The sequence below is a fragment of the Python bivittatus genome, unplaced genomic scaffold (assembly GCF_059951505.1).
Source record: "Python bivittatus isolate LINGU-HERP-01145 unplaced genomic scaffold, Pbiv_v1 ctg000190_np1212, whole genome shotgun sequence".
In the NCBI taxonomy this organism is placed as follows: Eukaryota; Metazoa; Chordata; class Lepidosauria; order Squamata; family Pythonidae; genus Python; species Python bivittatus.
Window position 1 is genome coordinate 11,511,167 of NW_028277042.1, and position 26,469 is coordinate 11,537,635.

General features: G+C 43.7%; 1 protein-coding gene across 2 annotated transcripts; it reads left to right on the forward strand.

Moving 5' to 3' along the window:
- Window positions 1-4,279: 4,279 nt before the first annotated feature.
- Window positions 4,280-24,514, forward strand: AARS1 (alanyl-tRNA synthetase 1). 2 transcript variants are annotated; one of them, XM_025166128.2, is made up of 22 exons: window positions 4,280-4,423; window positions 4,511-4,576; window positions 7,207-7,367; window positions 8,970-9,158; window positions 9,616-9,761; window positions 10,729-10,920; window positions 12,035-12,179; window positions 14,099-14,244; window positions 14,453-14,561; window positions 14,786-14,936; window positions 15,739-15,863; window positions 16,117-16,261; window positions 17,085-17,263; window positions 17,544-17,657; window positions 17,896-18,102; window positions 18,509-18,693; window positions 18,829-18,937; window positions 19,151-19,264; window positions 19,645-19,764; window positions 20,622-20,708; window positions 20,943-21,056; window positions 22,750-24,514. In XM_025166128.2, the coding sequence occupies exons 3-22, from the start codon at window positions 7,227-7,229 to the stop codon at window positions 22,933-22,935; spliced, it is 2,904 nt and encodes a 967-aa protein (XP_025021896.1). In that variant the 5' UTR covers window positions 4,280-4,423; window positions 4,511-4,576; window positions 7,207-7,226; the 3' UTR covers window positions 22,936-24,514. The 2 variants fall into 2 exon arrangements, with proteins under 2 accessions (XP_025021896.1, XP_087992165.1); XM_088136039.1 differs by having other exon boundaries at window positions 4,369-4,428.
- Window positions 24,515-26,469: the final 1,955 nt, after the last annotated feature.

The following is a 26,469-nucleotide window of genomic DNA, read 5'->3' on the forward strand; positions in this document are numbered from 1 at the left end:
CTCAGAAGCATATGGAATAATCCCAAGTACATTGTCCTGAACATCTGAGACCTGGGAAGAAGAATATTTTGCCCATTGGGATCTATGACAGATCTACACCCCCAAAGGTAGAATTAGCAGTTCCCATTACATAGCACTTCCCATCTCCTTCTTTCCCTGGCACTTGCTCTGTGCTTCTGTTCTCCACCTTCACCTGAAGTTACGCCTCAGGTTTCACACCTAGTCAAAAGCCATCTCAACAGCTGTAAGAGCAGAACTATAGTCTCTCCATTGGCTACATGACTATTATTACATCATCTCTCTGCTTCTACCGCGATTATTGAATACACTTTCACCCTCTTTGCCATTGTTGACTTCATTATCAAATGGAAGAATGCAACATTTGGACCCCTTTATGATTGCTGAACTGGATTTTGCAGCTGAGTTCACCCCCTGTGCTAAGCCATGGTATGTTTTAACAATGGTTTGTGGAATAAACTACAGTGGCCTGGTTCACAGACTATACTAAACCATAAACCCAGGTTTGAAAACTTCAGTGGCCAGGTTCACACAGCACATTACACCAGAGCCAAACCCAGCAGATTATAAATTAACACAATGTGTAAACGAAGTCTCCCTTGCTCTTCTAAGTCAGTCCAATGTCCCTTTATGGCTACAGAAGTTTTGCTACACCAGATTAAACAAATCTATTATTTTCTGACATACAAGTAGGGTAGGGATTATAAAATAGTTGCAACCTCACATTCCTGGATTAGGTAGGAATAGAAATTATCTAATTTTAAGCATCACCAGAAATTCATTTAATGCTGCTTTGGTTCTAACCGAAGCATTCTTGTTTTAAAAAATGTCCTTTTCCTCAGAATTATGCCAAAAGTTTTAAAAGCTGCAATCTATCCAAATCTTCCTCATGGTCCTGAGGCAATCTGATTCCTTTGATCCTATCTTCTAACCTCCAAAGTCCTTCTGCAGCTAGATTTACACAACATATTCCACGGTTTCCATCCCCTTTCCTTTTAAATCCAGCAACCCAAATATTCTTTGGATTCCACTCCAGGAGTTCTCTGACTTCTGCTGTTTCTCCATCCATCCTTCCCTTCTACAAATGGATGTTTTCAACCAACTGGATGGTTCCTTTTAAGAGCAACTAATTTCTTCTTCTACAGCTGTTGACCAACCCTTGACATGGACTGAAATATAAAATTGAGGAGCAATCTCTAATTCAGGACAATATGAGAAATAAATACCTAGGTGCTAGTACGTCAGCAAAAGAAATCTGCCATTGTGTCTTCCAGGAAAATAAGGACTGAATTCTCTGCTGTCATAGGTAAACAATAGAATAGCCCTTAATTACCCAAGGTACAATTGGGAACCTATAAGAATACAATATGGTCAGTGACAGTTGCCTACCAGAAAAAGAACAAATGGAGATAAGTTATTGTTTAATTGCAATATTTTATTTAAAACAATCCAGAGGCGGATATGAACACCTAGAACATGGCCATATGACGTTAGTGAGCCACCTCTCTTGGCTTGTTAAATTCAGTATCTATTGATCCTATTGGAGGTTGGCTTCAGGTCTGCATGGCAAGAGAACTGGAGTAGATATTTTTATGAGTTTTCAGACTTGGAGGAGTTGGAATGTAAAGGCTGGATACAAGGGAAAGACTCCATCACCTGTGCTGAAATGAGATTCAACAGTGAGTCCAGGCAACTTCTGTACGTGGAAGTTGTGGGGAGAGGTCAAATGACCCAAGATTTTGATGTTCAGCACAATGTCTCTGGCCAAATAGAGGTCAAGGGTGAGGAATGAGAAGATGGTCTATGTATCTGCTAAGTCACAGCTGTCTTAACTACTATGATTTATTGAATCAGCTGTAATTGGCTGAGTTCAGTTACTACAAGCTGAAAAACTACAAGCCTAGGTTTGCACAATATGTAAAGACCAAGGCAAAGAAACCCCATGATGACTTAGGGAACTGTGTGAATGTGTGTTTCCATTTCTGTTTACATACCTTGTGGGTTATATGTTGCATGGGTGGACAAATGAAAAGAATCTCCCTTTGATCCGTCAATAAATATCTTCATTTCTTCCTCTATTCCACCACCCTTCTTTCTCCTAGTTGCAATAGTTTATCTTTTTATTAATTTCAAAGATGCTCTGATAATTTCTAGTTCTAATGGATGGTTTCTTGTTTGGCTGCATATCTTTTAGCTTTCAAGCAGGTGAACCTTTGACATTACATTCCTCACTTTTCCATGTTTTCATGTGTCGCTTCTGTTTGCAGCGGTTAGATCTCCTTTCCTATAGCCCATGGCAGAAAGATTTTATCTGATGGCACTAACATCTGATGCTTCTGTCCTAGTTTTTTGTTGTTTTTTTTGATCCCGTGAGTTCTGCAAGCTACTGTACAAACTAGTAATAGTTGTCTGATCAAATCACAGTTGATTCAAGTACCGGGTGTTATTTAAGAAAGGTATAAATCCACTGTATAATATCTCCCACTGCTTCCACATTTTTATCGTTATGGAGATGATGCTTTGGGGTTGTTGTTTTTTAAGGTAAACAAATCATATTTTGAAATGAAGGAAGGAAGAGGGATGTCTGTGGGGAAGGGGGTCAAAAAAGTCACGTTGGCAGCGATAACCATGCAGCCGAGGCCATGTCCTGACACACATAAGGAAGAACGGGGCTTCAATTGCATGTGGCTGCCATCTCGACTTTTTTGCCTTCCCTGTGGACATTCCTGAAAGAAGGAAGGTTGGTTGGTTTTAGTCACTATTATGATAAACATATACATCTATTCTATAAGATTTAGATGTTATAACATCTCCCTTCCCCATCTGCATCAGATAGATAGACAGGTGCTGTTTTGACTTTATAAGATACACAAATCATTTTTTTTTCCCAAGAAAGAAAGAATAAGAGCAGTCCATCAAGGAATATACTGCTATCACTTAGCCAAACAGCCATATTTCTAATTTTATGGTTGCCAAACTTCAAAAGGTCAATAATTGGACATGAAACTTTACGTTTTAGGCAAAAACCAACAGGCCAAGTCAAGGCAATCAAATAAATTAGTAGATCATTGGAAAGAATTTTTTCAGTATTAGAACCAGAAGTCTAGTTCTAGAACTCAGGACCTTCTGACTTGGGAAGCCCCTTGGTTCCACTATGGAAATGCCTACGATTGGGGGGACTGCAGGGTGTGGTCAAAAAAGTCAAGATGGTGGCCATGAGGGTACCATTGAAGGTCCACCCATTTTTATATAAATTGCACATAAAAAAAGGTGGAGCTTCAATCACACTGTGTGGGCCACCCTCTTGACTTTTTTGGCCAGCCTTTGGACATCCCTGCCTACAGTATATAGCTATTCAGGTCAGTTGGTTTATTTAGCTGATGATCTGGGGTTCAGATGTCTGTCCCACATCCTGGACTTGGAGATCCTTAGTCTTTTTGTATACAGCATGTTACTTCAGAAGAGTTTTATTTAAATATACATTAAATGTTTATCTGATCTCCAGAGCTGATTATTATCCTTCAGAGAATTACTACTGTTGCTTTTACCTGGATTTTTGTTCTTGTTTTATGCAATGGGTACTCTGTTTGTACAGCGCTTCAAGGGCCCTCGGTGAACCCCCCACCCCCCATGATAAATCCACATTCGCATTTCATGGAGCGGAATGTTTCAGGAAGACCAGTTTTATCTCATTATTTTTACTGACGTTGCAGAAAATACTTCAAACTCCACTAGATGCATGGTGCAGGGTCTCTTCCTTTGATATACTTTTTTTAAAGATGCATTCTGCTTGCAAAGAGTGCAAAATATTCAAAGGACTTATTTTCACATTAAAAAATAAAACAGAACTGTGGGCATGTTTAAGGCATTCTCCCTCCCCCAGCATACATTGTCCTATCCAATCAATCTCGAACTATTAACTAGCCCAGTGTTTCTCAACCTTTTCAGCTTTAAGATGCGTGGACTTCAACTCCCAGGAATCCCCAGCCAGCCATGCTGGCTGGGGAATCCTGGGAGTTGAAGTCCACATATCTTAGAGTCCCCAACTGAGAAACACTGAACTAGCCCTTTCCTTCCACGCCTCCCGAGCCAGTCCCTTCCCTTAATGGCGGCCCCCTTGCTGCCTTCAAGCCCTTCCTGTGAGGCCACGTGACTCCAGTTTCGCAGCCATTGCATCAGCCGCGCTAAGTCCTCAATCTCAGCGTAATACTGTGGCAAGTCGACATGACTTGGACAATGTTAAGATGATAGACAAGGCTTTCGGCCAATAGCCACACACCTCTCAATATCTAGGCCAATAGGATGAGTGAGCTAAAAAAAGATCCGGATCTAGCTCGGTTGCGTAGCGAAAGCGCCGCCGCAGCTCCTGAAAGCGAGGTCCCGTGTTGAAGGACCGGCGAGAGAGGTGAGGTAAACTATTACGGCCGTTTGAATGAAAGGAAATAAAACGAATGTGTTTGTTCCACCTCAATATCCCCTGTCTGTTTTCCAGGAGCTCAAGGCGGCGTCCTCAGTGGTCCCCTCCCCCTCCAGTGTATCCGCACAACAACCCTGCAAGGTAGGCTGGGCGGAGAAAGCGTGTCTGAACCCCCAAGCGCTCAGTAAACGCTGTGGTGAGATTTCCGTTTGTCTGCAAGGTTGGAGATGGGGCTGCCTCTGCATTTTTGCCCCTTTGCTCAAGCTGTCTTCCTGCAGAGGATCTTAGGAGTCGGGCTCATGTTTCTGGCTGAGGGGTGTCAACTGCCTGAATACCCCATCGTGGTTTCCTGCTGTGACCTCTTGCAGGCCACCTGTTGGGACTGGGGGGGGGCTTATCTCCAGAGGTAGACCAGGCGGCCCTTGGGTTCATGGTGGCCAAGGTGAACTTGATTTATGGCCAAATGCGCCACAGCCATGGGCCGAAGTGGCACACCGTGTCTTGGGCTCCTCGCACGCCTCTTGACCTAAGTCATAACGTGGCTCCTTCTTGGCCTGTCCCGGGAGCTTAGCCATGATGGTTTGCAAGTTGCGGTTTAAGGGGTAGCATCTCTTGTGAGCCTCACCTTGGTGGCTCAGTATTTGGTATGTGATGGGGGAACAAATCCTCAGTTTTTGACTGACAATGATGTGTAAGGGGCCTTGGGTTTTGTCCTAAGTTTATTAGATAGAGAATTTTCTTTTATGCTTTTTAAAAAATTATTATTTTGGATTGTGAGACACCCAGAGTTATTTGTGAAGATGGGTGGACATCACCATTTCTTAAATAAATAAAAACATATCAGAGCCGGTAAGTCTTGAAGACTCAGTGGGACTTCTGGGGGGGTGGGGAACAGTGGTGGGAGAGGGGTTGGTCTCCATCTCCTGCTTTGTGAGCACCCCAGAGACATCTGGGTGGCACTGTGTGAAATGGAACACCAGACTAAGGTGCCCCTTGGCCTGGTGCAGAAGGACAGATCTGAAGTTCTGATGACCAGAGGATTATAACAGTCCTGAAGAATACTAGATTGTGGGAAATGTTCAGGTAACCCTTTGACCAGCTGGACATTTCTGTCCTTCTGCCAATTGATTTGGAAAGTCTGCATTTGTGTAAGCTGTTGGCAAACTGATTATCTGCATTGGCCTTCTGTGTGGAGAAGAGAGTCTTACCATACCTTTTTAACCTTTCCTCAGAAATTCAGAGGCTGCATTCACACAACACCCTTAACTTGGGGACTGGATTGATCCATTTCTGGGATTGCCTAATACACTGAATCATAAACTAATCAAAGCATTGCCTTCATGCAATACTGTATACTAAATTCCCCTCCAAAAAAACCCCCACAACACCCCTAACTCTTACCAGAGTTAAAGCTCACCATTGGTGGGAGAGAGATTGGTCCCCTTCTCCTGCTTTGTGGGCACCCCAGAGGCATCTGGGTGGCACTGTGCAAAATGAAATTGAATGTGCAGCTCCCCAGTCTTTAATTCATCTGGATAATCATTTTGAGCAAACCTAAGGAGTTGGTTGATAAGGTTTTCTTTTCTGCTCAACCTGAGGGTATCTACCAGCAATTTACATGTGATGGCAATCAGTGTTGGGTTAAGCTTGATCACAGGGCCAACAGCCATCAACACTCACATAATAAATTATGTTTCCATTCTGTACTTCCATGGTCCTGGAGTCAAGGCAGTTAGATTTTCTTTCTTGCCTTCCACTACCACCTTTATTTTTGCAACTAAATCACAGCCGAGGGAAGATAGCCACTCACCAAAGGTTGGGAGATGTGACTGTACATCTGTTCAAAGGGTTTCAGAGGTGGGTTTTGTAGTATGTTTTACCTGACTTGTTTGCTGTCTTTGAGGACTGGAGAGTCCTTTTTTGTGTGATGAGTTAAGTTATTTTGAGACAATTTCCTTCAGACTGAAAAGGAGGACTACTTGAAGGCATCTGGAGCTACATTTGATCTGCAAGTGATAGATCTTTTGGTTACTGCTGGAGATCTAGCTTGGACAGACCACTATTTTTTGATTGCCTCATGCAGGGCACAGCAAGAGAATTGGGTCTCTTTTCTCTGTTGTTTCTTCCCTGAAACCTGCTGCATTCTTCTCTCATTCACCATCTTTCAGTTTGGAGGAGAATCAGATGGATTCTTTACTTGCAAGTGGGCTTAAAGAGAAGCTAGTAAGGTTTGTGGGAAGGTTGTTGCATGTCCTTTTTTTTCACCTTTTGCCACAAGACCAGTCTCTGGATGTTCTATACCAGGGTTCCTCAACCTTGGTGACTTGAAGATGTGTGGACTTCAACTCCCAGCATGCTGGCTGGGGAATTCTGGGAGTTGAAGTCCACACATCTTCAAGTCACCAAGGTTGAGGAACCCTGTTCTATAGCAATTGCTATAGGACAGTTCTTCCGTTTTTGTTCTGACTTGGGTTTTTTGTTTTTTGTTTTGCAAAACTTCATTATGTTCATATCGGTGCTTAAGGGGCCCTCACTTGGTTCTGAAAACCATCGCAGAAACCTCTTTCTCTTCCTTACATCATCACAGATAAATTAGCGCCAAGCTATTTGAAGAGGAATATCCGTTATGAAGTGAATCACTTGATAGTTGCCCACTCTTACAGATGAAACTAGAATATGTCCTGCAACTGAATGGTTGCCCATGAATTTTGATAACCTTTCCTTATTTTCTTCAAATCTGGTGCTATTTCTTTCCATCTCTCTCCCATCAGTGCTGAGCAGAGGTCTTACAATGGAGACGCTGACAGCCAGTGAGATCCGCCAGCGGTTCATCAACTTCTTTGTGGAGAACCAGCATACCTATGTGCATTCGTCTGCTACCATCCCTCTGGATGATCCTACCCTACTCTTTGCCAATGCTGGCATGAACCAGGTCAGTTATAATCAATGCATATAAAGAAGAGGGAATTGTGCTCCCTTTCTCATAATTCTGGGACTTGGGACCAACAAAACAGCATATTCTTTCACTTCACCCATGTACTTAGTTTTGCAATTCAGCACTGTATATTAGAGTGATGGAAAAGAGGATTGGATAGATTTATGGAGGGTGGGTCTTACAAGTAGAAACTAAATTGAACCTCCATATCTATCTATCTATCTATCTATCTATCTATCTATCTATCTATCTATCTATCTATCTATCTACTATGCAAGATAATGGAACTAATACATTTCTGAAATTCAAGATAATGGAGGCACATAATGGGAGAAAACCTGTGTGTATGTTACCTAGAAGCGTTTGGCCATCTCTTTTTAGAAAGAGCATAATAAACTATGACCTCCCCATCTGATCTAGTACAATTTTAATAATAATGCATTCATCTGTAGTTGATTGATGCAAAGAGCAGTAGCTATTTTTATATTGGTTAATCTTGCTTAATTGTTGTCAGTTTAGGGTGCCGCATACTCTTAAGTATTCTGATTTGGATGCTCAACCGCTTGCCAGCATTCACAATTTGAAAAGCGCTTTAGATTTTGACGTATTTTGTCCCTACCATAACCTTGTCTAGTAGATCATTTTACAGAAGGGGAGGTGCACAATTAATTTTAATGTGCTTGATATCCAGGGCACCATAAGACTGAGCTTAAAACAAACTTCCCATACTATTGAACTTCTATTTCACAAAGAACGATACAAAATGATAGACGCTAAGTCAATGTGGGCGGTGCAATCTGGTGCATTCCTGATGTTTTGGGTTGCAGTTCTCACAATTCTTGCTAGGGCTGATGGACATAGGAATCCATATTTGTGGAGGGCGCCAGGTTGCCTACTCCTGAACTGTTCTGACCTTTAAAGGATATTAAACTAGGACTTAATAAAGCATTTACGCTATCTAAGGGATCACCTTCTGTTCTGTATAAATCTGCTGCTTTGGTTCAAATAAAAAAATAACATACTGTTCAGAACTTTTGTTTGTTATAACTTATATTTCCTTCCATGTAAATCTTTGTCTAGAAACATTACTCAATTAGTCTTTATTACGGTCTATATCAGATAAGGACTCAAATTTTTTCAGGAACAAAGGCTGATATATTTTTCAGGAACAAAGGCTGATATATAAATAGTATGTTTCTATTTATATAAAAAAGGTTCCTTTTCCATTATTCTTTTAAAGAGGAATAATTAAAAAGGGAATTGTGTGGCAAAACCCTTGGTTTACACATAACACAAAGTACGATTCACTAAGTAAGCCATGCTTGGGTGAATTTAACTTTACCCTATAGTTATAAATCATGGTTTACAAAGCCAAGTGGCTGATTTTGCACAGTACAATAAAAGCGAAAGTTAAGATGTTGCATTATAGCTCAGCATAACATGTGAATCCAATCACTAATTCATTGTAGAAGGGAATCTGCAACTTCGGTCCGAAATCCAAACCTAGTATTTTGTCCATCGCTCATAGATCTGCAAGCTCATCAGCCTAGTTTGTGTGGAACTCCAGAGCTGAGAACTGTTTTCTTATGTTTCTCCCAGTTCAAGCCTATCTTCCTCAACACGATTGACCCTTCCCATCCCATGGCAAAGCTGACACGAGCGGTCAACACCCAGAAGTGCATTCGAGCTGGTGGCAAACACAACGACTTGGATGACGTGGGCAAGGATGTCTATCATCACACTTTCTTTGAGATGCTGGGCTCCTGGTCTTTTGGAGATTACTTCAAGGTACAATAGGGGCACTGCAGGAAGCTTTCAACTCAAGGATACAGTGTAGGGTGGGTTGAGGGAGGGGTTTTTGCTTTTTGCCCACAGTTTTTCCATCTTTGGCCTCTTCAAACAGGGCTGGTAATTCCCCTGTGTAAAAGTTTGGGGAGCTCTTGCCAGAAATCATTGACAGTCATAGCCAAGATGAACCAGTTATCTGATCTTGTGTGTTTTACATGTTTGGGATATTGATTTAGTTACTGCTTGATCATCCAAAAGAACAGAGGCCGCCTGCTCATATTTCCAGACCCATCAAATACATTTCAAACTATGTACAGTTCCATTGGTGGTTGTATTTGTGGTGGCTTGGTGGTGGTGGTGCAGCATTTGGAATAGGGGAGACGTTGACAGAAAGAAAGGAGGCAAATCATTCTGTCTGGTGAGACCTTCACAGCCCTGTTTTTCACTGCGAACTCAGGAACTGGCTTGCAAGCTTGCTCTGGACCTGCTCACCAAAGAATTTGGCATCCCCATCGAAAGGCTCTATGTGACTTATTTTGGGGGCAACGAAGCAGCCGGCTTGGAGCCTGACTTAGATTGCAAGCAAATTTGGCTGGATCTTGGGTGAGTTGGGATTAACCAGGAAATTCTTCCTTAACATCTAAAAAGGAGAGACTGTCAGGAAACCCCACCCCCCAAAAAAGAAGCAAAGGGGGATAAAGACCAGGCAGGGCGGAGTGAGATGTATCACCTCTCTTGATCTTTCCAAGCTTGTCTATGCCTTAAATTTCCCCTTTCTTTGCATCATACAAACTCCCTAAGTGCCCCTAAGAAAAAGAATAAACCAGAAATCAGTTGAACTGATTCCAGGTTTGTTGTTACATTTGAATTAAGAATTGTGATGTAGAAACAAGTTTAGTGCAGTGTTTCTTAAAGTGTATTCCTGGGACCCCACTCAGGGATCTGTGAAATCAAAATTATTTGCCTGCCTATGTTTAAAAATAATACAGTATTAAAATCCCATCAAACAGTCATGAGAGGGGGCAGCGAATGCGTCCATTTTAATTTTTAATATGGTAAACATTGATGACTATAACCCATACAAACAAAAACTCTTGGGGTTCTCCATAATCTTTAAAAGTGGGAAGGGGTCCTGAAAGAAAAAAAACCCCTCTGGTTTAATGGGAAACAGGGCATTCAGAAACCATGTCTTGATCGTCTAATTTGCTTCTCGTTTTAGAGGAATACCATATGAGCCCATCTCATGGGGTATTCCTTGACAGTATATATAATTCTGAAATATTCTGTAGCGCTATCTTAGATTTGTTAGTGTGATAACAATGTTCTTTTTTAAATAAAAAGAACCTGCTAAGTGGACTTCAGATATCAAGTTTCCTAACCTCCTACCATCCAGATGTGATGAGACTATGATCCTCAGAATTCCACGTTCACAGGGTCACAGCCGGAGGGCACAAAGTTGGGGAAAAGCTGTTTGAAAATATTTTGGGCTCCTAATTAATCCAGAGCACTGAAGTTTTGACTTACGGGCTCTTTCCTCACCCTGTTACTCATGGAGCATTTTCTCCTTCAGTCTGGCAGAGAGTAAGATTCTTCCAGGCAGCATGAAGGACAACTTCTGGGAAATGGGAGACACGGGGCCCTGCGGTCCTTGCAGCGAGATGCATTACGACCGGATTGGGGGCCGAGACGCTTCCCACCTTGTCAATCAAGATGATCCCAACGTGCTAGAGATCTGGAATTTGGTGTTCATACAGTTCAACAGGTGATGCAGGAATTGGTTTCCTTTTGCTTGGTGTCTCCTAGCTGTGGGTTTTCTCCACTGTGCTTCAGTCCCAGGAAGAGCAACACACAATTTCATTCCCATCTTTATATTCACGCATATATGTGCATGAAGTATCTGTTTATCTATGTATGTATGTATATTTGTATGTGTATACATGCATGCTTGCCTGTCTTTTCTCACTCTCAGCATCTCCTTCCCTATCCCCAGCTCAGTGATTGAGTATCTTTAACAAAATATTGAACATTCATTCATTCATTCATTCATTCATTCATTCATTCATTCATTCATTTTATATGCCACCCTGTCCCCCAGAGGGTGGCTCACAATTAAAATGCAAAACAGTAAAAAACAATGAAAATATAAATATCCATACTAAAATTAGCTAATAACAATTCTATTTAAAAAGGCTACATACAATTCAAGGTCATGGGGGGAGCAGTATCGATTATCCCACCAGCCAATTCCAACAACACGAGCCCTCATCAGACCTCCAGGCCATCTGACATAGCCATGTTTTCACGCTCTTCTGGAAGGCAGGAGAGTGGGGGTGGACTGCACCTCAGATGTAAGCTGTTCCACAGGGCGGGGGCCACGGCAGAAAAGGCCCTCTTCCTAGACCCTGCCAACCAAAGTACTTTGACCGATGGGGTCCGCAACAGCCCCTTCTGCTGGACTGAGTGGGGCGGGCTGATATAACGGGGGCGAGACGGCTCCTCAGATAACCAGGTCCTATGCCATGAAGGGCTTTGAATTAGGAACTTCAACAACCCTTAGAGCAACAGCGATGGTTAGTGGCCCTTCCAGTGTTGCTGAACTACAGTTCCAGCATTCTTCATCATTGGCCATCCTGGGGCAGGGGGGGAGCTGTAAGGAGCTGAACGGACACTTTTGCCCCATTGTTTCCCTGCAGCTCTTTCTCTTTCTGTACTCCTTTAGTACAGAACAGCTGTATATTGGCTTTAACTTTTTAGTACACAGTCTTTATGAATCCAGTGGAGTTTTTAAACTGCATGAAGTTGGGACAAAGGGGAAGGACTAATACCTGCTACTGTTTCCTAATCTTAACAGTTATATTTTCTTCTTCTCGGGCCAGAGAGGCTGACGGGACCTTGAAACCACTGCCGAAGAAAAGCATCGACACCGGCATGGGCCTGGAGCGGCTGGTGTCCGTGTTGCAGAACAAAATGTCCAACTATGACACTGATCTCTTTGTGCCTTATTTTGAAGCTATTCAGAAGGTATGCTCCAAGTGCATTGTGAGTCAGTTTGTCAGGACATGGTTCGGCCTCTGCATAGCACAGGTCCCATTTGAGCCAGTACAGCAATGAATTCCTCCCTTGTTAAAACAGGTTCTGCTTTCCAGGCTCTTTTTTTTTTGTTGCTTTCAGACACAGTGGTTATTTATTGCTGCTGAATTTGCCCTTGTTGGCTGGCGCAGCGATGGTCTTGAGCCAAGACTGCAGATAGATAGAGGCAGATCAGTAGCATAAACTAGCTGTCCTTAACCTGGGTGTCTTCCAGATATATGGACTTCAATTCCCAGAATTCTCAACGGCAGCCATGCTGGTTGTGGAATTCTGGGAATTAAAGTACACATCAGGAGTGTGCCCAGCTCAGGCAAGGCTGCCATAAAGAATGAGATGTGAGCAGAGGCTTATATCCCAGGATGTCAGAAGTTGAAAAACCAGATTCAGTTAATGATGCAAATACAGGGATACAACAGTATCCATGTGATGGTATGAGAAAGTAAAATCGGGTAAGTAGGAAGTGATCCAGGATAGGGGCTACCCTTGCTTTGGAGCCAAAGAACTCCAGGAGGCTGCCCAGAAGTATTTTCAGAACTAAGAAAGGGGAGATCTGTGTAAGTTTTATCAGAAAGAGAGAAGGAAAACCAGCTTTCTGTATAATTCAGCTAGTGCTTGAGAGTCCTCATCAGTGAGTTAGCATTCCCAAGAACTAGCATACTTCAGCTGTTAGTGGGAATGCCAGAAGATAACAGACTTGTTCTCTGTTGCTCAGTTACAGGTCTGGAATTAATGGGAAGCAGTTGTATAGTAGCAGATTTTGACTGAACGTTGGAAAAGACTTCCTAATGTGAAAAATACTCAGCTGTGGAATTGTCTTTTGGGGTATAAGGGGTTCACTTTCAGTTGCATTTAAGCAAAGACCAGATGGTCACTGGTCACAGCTTTAGTTATATCCTGCGTGGGGCAAGGATTGAATGACATGATCTCCAAGCTTCCTTCCATCTCCATTATTCTGCAGAACTGCTTCTCCCAGATGAGCCTGTCCTTTCAATAAGACTTTCCCTCAGAGGTTCTGCTCCTAAAAGATCTGTCTTAAGAGGGAAATGGGCTTAACCCCAAACATTCTGTTGTGATGCCACCACGGTTTGGAATGTGCCCATTCCTTTGATAGAGCACAGCGCGAAATGCTTTTGTTGCCTGTGGCTTTGGCAAGTTAGGAGAATTGTTGCTTTATTGCTGCCATTGCTTAAAAAAAGAACACGCATGGCTGTATTTTAGGAGATTTTCTCCTGATTATCTTGTACTGGTTTAATCTCTTTTAAAGGGCTGGCTTGGATGGAAAGGCAGAATATGGATGTATGGATTTAAAAGGATTACTGTGTTCCAATACAGTTATAGTTCCAGAAATCTTTAAAATAGATTAATCTGTTTTGGAAGAATGTTCATTCTCATAAGCAAGACTCTGCTCTACATGTGCGCACACACACATGCACACACAGAGTCTGGTGTGTGCACACCCACAACCAATAAGGTCTCATGTCATCTTTGGCAGAGCTCCTACCATTTATGAGAAACAGGAAGGACTATACTTTAAGAATCTAAAAAGCAAAAGGACTTTTAGTGAGCCTGGATGGTGTGTCGGTTAAGGTGTTGGACTAGGACTAAGGAGGCCCAGGTTGAAATTCTCACTCAACCAAGGCAATCACTGGGTGACTTGAGGATAGTTGTTCCCCCTCAGTCCAGCCTACCTCACAGGATGGTTTTGGTGGGTTATAAAATGAAAGGAGACTGCTAAGTCTGCACTTTAAGGCCTCAGGGGAAAAAATGGGTTATCAGTGCAATAAGTAAATAAATACTGGCACTGGCTCACACTCATGAACATTTCCAGTTTTATTTCTTCTTTTTCATAGGGGACTGGCTGCCGGCCTTACACCGGGCAAGTTGGTGAGGAAGATGTCGATGGCATAGATATGGCTTATCGAGTCCTGGCTGACCATGCCCGAACCATCACCATAGCCCTTTCAGATGGAGGGAGGCCTGATAACACTGGCAGAGGGTGAGGCTGCCCCTAATTCAGCTGATGGGGCTGTCCCTGTGGTGAAGCCTGGGTAAAAACCGAAGGGGATTCCTCATAATTGAATTGAGGAACTTGAACCCCATTGGAAGCTTCTCACCTAATATGCACATGGTCAGTTCTTCCTGTGCTTAACATTTTCAGAAACATGACTAGCCCGAATATAAAACAGATTCTTACCTTCCTGCAGGTATGTTCTGAGGCGCATCCTCCGACGTGCAGTGCGCTATGCCCACGAGAAGCTCAATGCTCCCAAAGGATTCTTCGCCACACTGGTTGATGTGGTGGTACAGTCCTTGGTAATCCTTCTCTCACCTTTTGCTCTTGAGCAGTTGTCCCCAGCCTCCTGCTCTCTAGCTGCAATGGAATGATACTCTAAGCTCAGTAGGGCCATGGGAATTCTGGGAGTTGTAGTCTCAACATATCTAGAAAGCATCAGGGAAGGCTGCTCCTCACGCTTTCTGGATGCACCGGAGGCTGAGCAGATGAGATGATCTGCCTTCACTGTTCCTGTTCCTCTCAGGGTGGAGCCTTCCCTGAACTAACAAAAGATCCAGATATGGTGAAAGATATTATCAACGAGGAGGAGGTGCAGTTCTTGAAGACCCTCAATCGAGGACGACGCATTCTTGACAGGAAGATTCAGAGCTTGGGAGACAATAAAATAATTCCTGGTATGTAACATATTGCCCTTCCTATGAATAGTTCCAGTTAACTCGAGAACATGTGAAGTTGCACTTGTCTCTAGATAATCTTACTCCACTCCAAAGGTCACTAGTTGGTATAACATGGTGGGGCTGGACATAAATCTTTCTGTTGACTTTTGCTTGAGTCTTAAGCGTGAAGGTCTCTTGATGTGAGCAAATATGCAGAATTCTTCCATCTGGTGGAGAAGGAGACCCAGCATAGATTGCACGTCTGGTCCAGACACAAAAAGGCTGGCCTCTTTTCCACCACCTTTCTGTGTTTAACTACACCATTTATTTCTTCAGTGCTAAGAACCTAATCAGCAGGCAGCTCTGTGAATGGTTTTGACTGCTCACGACACTCATAATTCTTGCTGATTCTGTCAACGCCTTTATTTTTTCTCAACTTTGATAGATTTTTTTTTCCTTCCAGGTTTATGTAAACCACAAATTTAGGTGCCCTAATTCTCAGGGGGCAAGTGTCCATCCTTTGGTATGAAAAGGGTGACCAAGATCTTACTTCACTCACGTGAGGTTTCTTTCCTTCTGTAAAATCCTGTGGATTCCTCCCACTGTTTCTTTCCATAGCCCACCCTCTGTGTGCATTGCACAAGATCCTTCCATTTCCTTCTCCTTCTGCTTAGAGAGCGTGAGAAGAAATAGAAGCTCAGCTGCTTGGCAGGGTGATGCTTTCACAGGGTGTGGAAATCCCACAAAGAGGATCCCTTTGCTGATGGGGATGCTTCCATGGTGCCTTGACTGTTGGCTCTTTCTTTCTGGCCCCATCTAGGAGACACAGCCTGGCTTCTGTATGACACTTACGGTTTCCCTGTGGATCTCACTGGGCTTATTGCAGAAGAGAAGGGGCTGAAAGTTGACATGGAGGGCTTTGAGGAGGAGAGGAAGACTGCTCAGGTAGGGCTTGGCTATTGCTGACACAATCAGCGATCTCAAGTTACACAGGGCTTGTGTATCTTTATGTATGTGGGCAGGATTTAGTAATTTACCAGGATGTAAGTGAAATGAATACTGATTATAAATAGCCAACAGCCACATTAAAATCATTTAGTTCATTTATACACAGAATGGAAACGATTGCCTTTGGCAGCAAAATATCTTGTCTATTCATCTAATCCGCCTTTCACATTTGGGTTTGTTACATTTCCAGTTGAAGTCTCAGGGCAAGGGAGGTGGTGATGAAGATCTTATCATGTTGGACATCTATGCTATTGAAGATCTCCGCTGCAGAGGTCTGGAGGCCACAGATGACTCCCTGAAGTACAGCTATTCATCGGATACGAATGGCTCCTATGGTGGGTTCCAGGCTGTTCCTTTAGTGCAGCACATTCTGCCGGTCCTGGTGCATTGGCACAAGGCCTGCCTTGAACACATTCCATGAATGGCCTTCCTTGTTTTCAGATTCAGAACTTCTTTGATAGCATGATTTTCCTTGTACTTCCAGTGGATAATTCAACAGTGTGAACAAATAGTTGAACTGGGAGATGATGGGTCTGATTTTTTAATAAGCAAATTTAAAGTAGGAGGTTTTGTGGTAGAATTTCCTCCCAGTTTTATTTTGTCTCAGTTTAAGGGGAAGGACCTCATTCAACAGAAAAGCACATGCTTTGGATACAGAAGATACCAGGGTCAGGCCCTGGTATTATAAAACAGGGCTAGGAAAGGCTTTCCTCTGAAAACTTGGAGAACTGTTGCTGGCACAATTTCAGAAGTAGAGTTCAAGATCTGACCTGGTACAAGGCACCTTCTTTTTATTTCTCAGCCAAAGTACTTTGTTCTAAGATTGTTGGGATGTATCCCTTAGCCAACATTTTAATCTTATTTTTTTACTGGGGATCTTTAAAATAAGTGCATTTCTTTGAGCAAGAACCACAACATATTTCCTTAGCTGTCCAAAACAGCTTCAAACGTGTAGGACCATGCTGGCTGGAAATTCTGGGAATTGTATCCCAACACATGTAGAGGGCCTCAGCTGAGGAAGGCTGGCCCTGAATCAGGTGTTCTGCAAATGTCAAAGCTGTCCTTGCCCATCTTTTGCATTGAACTTGTTGCCTGATGTAGTAAGAGGCTCGTGTGTTTTTACTCTATTTGGGTGTTTTGTTTTGTTTTTACACATAGAATTTGATAGCCCTGGGGCCACAGTGAAAGCTCTTCGACGGGAAAAGACCTTTGTGGAGGAAGTTCATACAGGCCAAGAGTGTGGGGTTGTACTGGACCAAACCTGCTTCTACGCTGAGCAGGGTGGACAGATCTATGATGAAGGCTACTTGGTTAAAGAAGATGATGGTGGTGAAGATGTAGGTTGACTAAATAGATTTGATGGGAACCTTGGTCCGTTTCACGATGGGACGGCTTTGTTGACAATTAAATTCCTGTCCTCCCCCTTACTCTTTCCTTTAGTATCTGGTGACTACAGCATGTTGGAGGATCATAACTTGTTCTGCAATCTAGTAAGATATTATCAGAACAGGTTCTAGAATCTAGCATGCTCTCAATTTGTTGGGATCTATCTTTGTTATCCATTTTCCTGACTGATTTGATGAACTACATCCACCGACTCTGTTTTTTGCTTTGCAGAAAACGGAGTTTACAGTGAAAAATGTACAAGTCCGAGGGGGTTACGTGCTCCATGTGGGCACAGTCTATGGGAGCCTCAAGGTGGGAGATTCTGTGCAGCTGTTTATTGATGAGGTGAGTGACTCATGAAGGGAAGAAGATAAAAGGAAAGTTGAGCTTGGATTCTTCCATGTAATCCTTTTTTGTGTGTGTGTGGCCAAATCTTGATTAAAATTGGATACAATAGACTACTGCCCAGATCATTTGTGGACCAGAGCTAGCTGACTAGAGTTGAGCCTGGCTTCTTTGGATCATTGATGAGAAGGACCCTTCCTTTCCTCTCACCTCCAATCATGCCTCTCTTACCTTTCAGCCAAGGCGAAGGCCCATTATGAGCAATCATACTGCCACCCACATCCTCAACTTTGCTTTACGTTCTGTGTTGGGGGAAGCTGATCAGCGAGGATCCTTGGTGGCTCCAGACCGATTGCGGTTTGACTTCACTGCCAAGGGAGCCATGTCTACACAGGAAATCAAGAAGACGGAAGAGATTGTTAATGGGATGATTCAGGAAGCCAAGGTACAGTGGGACAGAGTTCCAATGTCATTGTATTGAACCAGCTTGGAATATAATTACTTCCCTGGTTTCTGGAGACAAGCGCATGAAACTTTACCCAGATGAGTATGTGGGTATGCAGAAGAATATACGTCGCTCTCTACTTCCCCTACCAATTGGTTGTGCATAGAATTCCATCCCATTCTTTCTGGAAATGTTGGGCATTTAGAAAGCCGTTTCTCCATTCCTCCCCTCCTACCTGCTTGCATTTGGGCTGGTAAACAAGAGACATGTCTGTTCTTCTTTGCCATCCCTTTTCACCACATCCAGCACAGAAACCAAGCAGACTGGTGGGGGAGAAACAGCTCACTACTGGATCCCTTTCCTTAGAATAAGCTAATCTTCAGTGTCTTTGTGATCAATTTTCCAGATTGTGTATGCCAAGGACTGTCCCCTGGCAGCTGCCAAGGCCATCCAAGGCCTCCGAGCGGTCTTTGATGAGACTTATCCTGACCCTGTACGTGTTGTCTCAATTGGCATACCAGTTGAGGACATGCTGGCTGATCCCTCCAGCGCAGCAGGTGCCATCACATCGGTCGAGTTCTGCGGGGGGACGTGAGTACATCGGGGTTGCAAAGAGGGCCTGTGTCAGGAATCCGAAGCTACAAATCATGTACATGCATGTTCTTACCTAGCAGGATAGGTCTTAAAAACTCACCTAGCACTTCTTAACCTGCAGTGTTTTTACAGGCATTTGCAGAACTCAGGTCACGCGGGACACTTTGTCATTGTGTCGGAAGAAGCGATAGCTAAGGGCATCCGGAGGATAGTGGCCGTCACTGGCGCAGAAGCACAAAAGGTAAGTAGAAAAGGGAGGGAGCCAGATGTGGGGAAGCTGAGAACCTGACTTGTGTAGGTACATCTGGAATGATGCATTTGATCCCTGTTTAATTCTAACCTAAGAGACCAGTCCTTGTTCACGCTTATAGTCAACCTGATCTCCTTCCATTTTGGCATGCTGGAGAGAAGATGGCCTTCACTTCTGCAGCCCTGCATTCCCTTTCTCTTCCAGGCGTTGAGGAAAGCAGATGGTCTGAAAAAGCAGCTGGCTGACCTAGAAACTAAAGTGAAGGTCCAGAGGACTCCCAACAAAGAAGTCCAACGTGAGATTGCAGATCTTGGCGAGGTAGGAAAGGGAGGAGGAAAGAAAAGGCAGCTGTAGCTTCTCTCCTAGGATCCGCTAGTCAGCTGGTCATTTCCAAGCAAGCTGAAGAGTTGCAGTTTACAATGTTCTGGCTGTGTTTATAGGCAGGGCTTTACATATCAGTACCAAAGGGACTTGAGGGTCTCTGCATAGTAAATGCAAACTCAGTAGCTTTTGTAAGCTGGGGTGGAGAGCCTCCAGCCACTTGGCTAATGGTAGAGGGACTTCTTGTTAGACATATATCTTTCTCGCATGCCTCAGTCCTAGATTAATGAACTTTGCTTTTGGTCATGGGAACACACTAGACTGGTTCTCTGTGTAAAAGTTGAAGTTGTAACATCAAGTTGTTCTTCCACTTGCAGGCCCTGGCTACTGCCGTCATTCCCCAGTGGCAAAAGGATGAACTCAGAGAGGCCCTAAAAGCATTAAAGAAGGTTATGGATGATTTGGATCGGGCCAACAAGGCAGACATCCAGAAACGAGTGAGTCTGTCTCCTGATTTTCTTTCTCCTGTTACTCATGAAGAGCTTAGCAATTGCTCTGTTTCTCTTTGAAACACAGGCAGGTGGTGAGTGCAAAGAACTGTGCTGCTCCTTGTATCATCTTTTTTTAATTACAAAAAGAAAGAAAAAAATACATAAAAGTGCTTTAACATAAAAGTGAAAAAAATAACAAAAAAGAAAAAAAATATAACAGTAAACAGTTACAGTTCTATATATGCTTATCTAATACAAATATTATTCAAGTACACATATAGTTCTAATAGAGTTATATGACTACCATGCTGCTTGTATTATCTTAAAGGACAGATGCCGGTTTCTTTCATCATGCACTGTTGCTCTCCTCTTCATCTGCTCCTCTTTCTGGATGAAAGATCCTGGACCTTTAACTTAGTCATCATTAGAATCACCAAAGTCTGAAGAGATCTATATAATCCTAAGAGCACTTTTCCCAATCTGGGGGTTTTTGGGTGTGCAAAGACTAAAACTTCCAGAATTCCTAACTGTTGCCATGCTGGATGGGATGTGTGACTCTAAAACAGGACCTTAAGTTGGCAAAGGTTATCATCACTTGCCACATCTTCTGTATTGAATCTTCATTGTAGCAAGCCAGACATGGCTGAGAAGTTGGTGCATGTATTTTCCTCTTGTGCATGTGCCTTTGTACCTGGCGCACGACATGTTTGTTTAATCTGCTGCCATGGAGACCCTGACTAAGTACAATATGTAGAGCAAGAACTCTCTCTGCCTCTGCAAGGAGCATCGTTTGTCCGTCTCTGTCATTTGTGAGTCCAGGAGGCAACTCAATGTTTGTTTCATGCTTATCTTTGTTCTCCAAGGTGCTGGACAAGATGAAGCAGCTGATTGAGGCTTATCCCAACCAGCCCCTAGTGATTCTGGAAATGGAGAATGGTGCTTCTGCGAAGGTAGTTTTTTCAGCTGTCTTCTTCCTGTGCAACCATCCTTTGTGAAATGGGCAGAGTGGCCCCAAGAAGGGAGTACATTTGGTTCCCATCTAGAGGACAAGATGTGGCTATGGACACACATCTTCTTGGCACGAAACAACCTGTGGGCTTCCCTCCGGCCTGACCTGGACTGCCAAACTATTTTTTCCTGATCCAGTTTCAAATGCCAGTTCACAGCATGTTCTTTCTGTACAGGCATTGAATGAATCCTTGAAGCTGTTGAAGACCCATTCTCCTGAGACAGCAGCTATGCTTTTCACCGTGGATAATGAAGCAGGCAAAATTACCTGTTTATGCCAAGTCCCTCAAGTAAGTAAGGCGGGGAGCACCGCTGATACTGTGGGTACGAACTGGCCAGGGAGAAATAATATGGATAACTCAAAAAGCAGAAGTTCCGTTCTTGCTTTTTAAAGTTGTAGAGCAAGAGCAAGAGTGGAGAGCCTCTGAAATCCCCACAAATGTTACTTGAGCCAGTATGGCCATTGATGAAGGATGCTGGGAATTGCATCTAAAAGCCATTACTTTCCTTTAGCATGGTGTGTTTAACTGCTGATTTACTAAGTCACAATTGGACAAGCTCATGCTTTATAGCCAAGTTTGCACAAGGTGGTAAGCCAACACCAAACATTATGACTCGGCCCAGTGTTGAAACCCAGTTGTTGTAATTTGGACTTGAGCTATTAGTATCATGTGCATGCATTTGTAAAAAAAAAATGGCTTGTTGCACTTCAGCAAGCTCTTCTGCCCGCTGCCATTTGCCTCTTCACATTCCCTGATGCTAGACATACAGAGAATCCTGCTGGATCAGATCAAAGTCTGACCTAATCCAGCTGCCGCCACCTCCCAAGAACAAGCCAGTTTATAAGCAAGACTGGAAGCCAAAGGCCACTGGTGGCTGCCACCAGCTGGCATTCAGTGGCATGCTGCCTCTGAGCACAGAGCTCCTACCTACCTACCTAATTTATATGGCCACCCATCTCACACTGAGTGACTCTGGCTGGCGCACAATAATTAAAACAATAAATATATATAAAAACAAACATTAAAATATAAAAACCACAAGGCACAGGAGAGAGTGAATGTTAATCATGATAGGGGAGCCATCTTAGGATTTCACCAGTCCCCTGGGATACCCAGGCCTGATGATATAGCCAGGTTTTGAGGGACCTCCGGAACATTAACAGGGATGGTGCTAATCTCACTTCACGGGGGAGAAGATTCCATGAGGCGGGCGCTACGGCAGAGAAGGCCTGCCTCCTGAGACCCACCAAGTGTAGCTCCCTAGAGGACGGGACCTCTGCCTTCTCTACCAGATCTGATGGGATGGGCTGATGTGATCGGGGAGAGGCGGTCCCTCAGATAGCCCGGTCCCATGCCATGAAGGGCTTTAAAGGTCAAAACCAGCACCTTGAATTGGACCCGGAAGCAAACTGGGAGCCAATGCAGCTCATGGAGCAGAGGTGTAACATGTGCTGTTCTAGAAGCACACACAACTGCCCACGCCACTGCATTCTGTACCAGCTGAAGCTTCTGGATACACTTCAAGGGCAGCCCCATGTGGCGCACATTACAGTCGTCCAATCAGGAGGTGACTAGGGCATGAGTGACTGTGAGTTATGCCCGATAGTCAAGGTCCTATCCCTGGGATTTAGCCTAATCCCCTTTTAAAGTGACTAATCTTGTGACCGTGACCTGTGTAGAGACCGGAATAAAGAAGAAAAATGAAGTCAAAGGGGGAAGAGCAAGGAAACTCAAAACAAGGCTCTTGGAGTTGGGCATCCGGTCCCTTTCTTCCATAAGCAGAAGTTTGACTCTGCCTGTGAAAGCAAGCAGAGGAGCAACCCAGGGCAAAGAGATTCTCCCCACCCCCAGGAAAGGGATGCTCAGAGTAGGTCCAGCTTTCCATTCCTAGGAAACCCCTTCTAATCCGGTCCAACTTGTTATGATCATTTCCTTTGCGACACAATCCCCTAATAGCGAGGGCAACTGTTCTGTCTTCCAGGAAGTTGCCAACAAAGGGCTGAAGGCGAGCGAGTGGGTGCAGCAGGTCTCCGTGCTGATGGATGGCAAGGGAGGAGGGAAAGACCTGTCCGCCCAGGCCACAGGCAAAAACACAGACTGCCTCGAGGAAGCTCTGCAGGTGGCCACAGAATTTGCCAAGCTCAAGCTGGTCGGGCTGAAGAACTGAACCCCACCTAGGAAGGATGTTCCTTGCCTGCAGGCCAATAGCTTAGAAGTTTATTTTAGTGGCCTCCATGGAGGACCAGACGATGCATGGTTATCCTACCTTCATCTGCTTTTGGCACTAACCCAAGAGAGGCGGTTGGAAAAGGCAGTCATCTGGATACCCAGCCGCAAAACCAGGGCCATGCCACTTTGAGCCCCATCTCCTGGGAACAGCCAACCCATCTCAGGACACCTGCTGCTGAGGAACTGGCCTTCCTTTGGCACACCCAGTTGTCACATAAGCGTATCCTTCATTGCAATGCCACTTGGCAGGTTAAACTGTGCAGTTTCCTTCTCCTCTGTGGTTAAGCGCTGAGGTTGGGGTGTCATAACGTGAATATATGCAGGGATGAACGTTGCCTGCTGTTGTCACATTTCTTCTTGCTAACTGTGGAAACCGTCCCTCCGCTCATTGTATTAACCTCCATTACAGCAAGCCTGCCCTACCAGGGAAAAATTGTGGGTCAGACAGAGCCAGTGCTGAATAAAGAAGCAGACACTGTGTATTGCACAGCGGAAATAACGGGTGTGTCATTTTACTGGATCAGCATGTTGCATGCAACCCGGAACAAAGTGCAAAATTTGGATTTATTCAGTTCTTTCTCCTCCACTTCTTTGCATGGCTTTGGAGAAAACATTAGGAAAAGGAAGTTTTCCTTACTGGGTAACAAGCTATGGTTAATGGGGATGGGTTTGTTGAAATTGTAACTCAAACTGGTATAGGCTATATTAATTACCCTAATTATGCCCAGCTAGGTGTCAGCACCCAGTGAGCCTTGGGTGATCTTGAAAAAACTAAGCAGGGTGAGGCCAGGCTCCTACTTGGGTGGGTGACTATCAGGGTTGTAGACTAGACTGGGAAGTTGGAAAAACCTCACTTGGGAGAAGTCAGTATGAAACCACTCCCATGTTGTTGCCCCATAATTCACCTGAATGTGGCCATGGAGTCACCTGCAATCAAGCTTGACCCAAAGGGGACTTGACTTTGTTAACTTGAATGACTGTTCACCTCTTCCAAGCCATGCCAGAGGAAGAAAGGGAGACCCACAGATCTCAGAATTTGTTGCTGCTTAATTTAGTGTTATAGACGGACTCTGATATGCATGCTGCTACTTTATGGGTTGGGGAAGTGTTCTCAGAGATGAAGGACAGAGATGAACATATAATTAGCTTCTCATTTTATACAGCAGGTTTCTTAGACTTGAAAGGTAAAGAAGCCTTAAGTTAAGTCAAGCTCCACTAAAGTGGTTTGCCATTTCCTTCCATTTTTTTCTTTAAACTTCTCGGTCTGGCCTACAGCCCTGGAATTCTCAGGTGGTCTCCCATCCAAGCACTAACCTTGGTTGACCCTGCTTAGCTTCTGAGAGGAACTGATCATAAAGCCTAATGTTTACCTCCATTTTGTAGCTGCATAGCATTGGGCTGTTAAGAATTTGTAGAAGCTGTGGCATTAAACCCAAAGGCCAGGAAAACCAGAATGATTAGAAATGTGGATACTGCCCTCTGCTGTTTTTTTTGTGGTTTTTTTTTTTTTTTGCATTTCTAAATTAATGACACTTGTATGGCTTAACTGCCCATTTCAAAAGTATCAACAGATACAGGCAATGAAAACATTTGCGTGCTGTCTTGGGTTCTTGTTAACTCACAGCTACATGCAGTTCATAGGAGAAGCACTTGAAGGAAAACGAAGTGTGTGTATTATTTAGCAGTGCATCCTGCTTGAAGAAGAGTTCTTGAAAGCTTGCACATCATTTGTAAGTTTAAATGAGACTAATAAAGTTATTGCTGTCATGGGCAATAGGTGAATTAGAACAATGAACAGTGTCATGAGTTTTGTTACTTTGAAATCATTTAATTTCCATTCTTTTGAGGTATGCAGCCTGCAAATACTACTAATTCATCACTCCAGCCAAGCTGGGTAGAGTTTGGCTGTTCTCAAGTAGGCAGCTACTCATCCAGTGCATTGTTAACCTAGCAGTGGCTACTAAAAGTAGGCATATTTTGAACACAATCTGAAAAAAGTGCCCTGGGCCTCCCCTGAGTCCAGCACCTGCCAGCTACTCATTAAAGCAGCCCTTAAAAGTTGCAGCTGCTTTAAAGAATCCACTCATACAAATTGGGCAGTTTGCCTGAGAAACACTAGGCTGCTTTAGTAGCTGAGACATACTGGAGGGCTTTAAAAGGGAGAAATTCAGGGAAGATATTAATGACAATAGGTGATGATGCACACACACACAGGCACATAGAATATGGGAAGCAGTGTGCCTCTTTCAGTTGATGAAGGAATCTATCAGGTTGCTATTTAACTCATGCCCTTGACAGAAGTGCTCCTCTTGACAGGTGTGGGATGGCCGCGTGCCTCAAGGAGGCAAGACTTGTGGATATGGCTTCTTCGATGTTTCAGTCTGTGACAGTCACGGGTTGGCACAAACTCAATACTCCTTTAATACCACCACTTGCCACCAAATAGGATGTATAACATGGGGAAAGGGCTGGATCCCTCGAAAGTTTGCAGCTGGTTTTGCTGGGACTGCAGTGGCCTCTGGCAAAAAAAGGTAGAAAGATGGGAATTAAAAGAATAGCTGTATTCACAGCACGTATTGAACCACAACTCTCAGCTGCTATAGTCTAGCAGCTTAAGCCAAGTTGACTTTTGTGCTTGCTTTATGGTTCAGGGAGCTGTGCAACCTGGAAAATTGGATAAGCTGTGTTTCAGTTAACCATGAAGGAAGATGCCACGTGAACACAGCCCAACTGCCTGAGCGAAACTCTCCTCTTAATCTCTTTTGCACCAAAACCTGATGTTTATAATCTGCCCTCCTAGGATAGTGGTGAGTGCTGACAAAGTTGGAACAAGGCCACTAAGAAGTAGCTATTACTTGGTTTAGTGGAATCCAGAATTGTACAAGAGAGGAAAAAATATATCTAGAAGGGTACAAATTGGAGCCAATATTGCGTGTCAGAAATAAAACTGGATGAGCAAGAAAACAGACAAAACGCTTTGCATCTGTCTTCCTAAACCCCGAAACAAATCCAGCTTTTAGTTTGTTTGGAAAATACAAGCCCAAATTGAATGGGAGTTTCTGCTTAAAAGATTTAATGCCATTTTTGTTTAAGAGAGAGAGTCTGCTCGTGGATGCTGTAAAAGACCTGTGCTAATCTGTGGTAGCGCCTTTTCCAATTGAATCTTATTAAAAGGAAGCAGCTTTCCTGAGCTGCAGCACTGAAAACTCTTTGATTATGTCTATCAAGTCAGTGTCAACTCTTAAGTGGCGACATCAATTTTCTCCAAGACAACTGAAAGCTTACACCTTCTTGTTATGTTGGAAAAGGTGCTCCCAGATGACTCCTGATCCTGCAGTTTATGGGGCTTTGTCCAGGGTCAAATTAAGCTTTGCATGTTTGAAAAAGCAAAGGTTATGGTTGAACAGACTAACGGCTGCATAAATGAGTAGCAATCTGTCTCCGTAAAAATAAAAATAGGTCCATCGGCGCT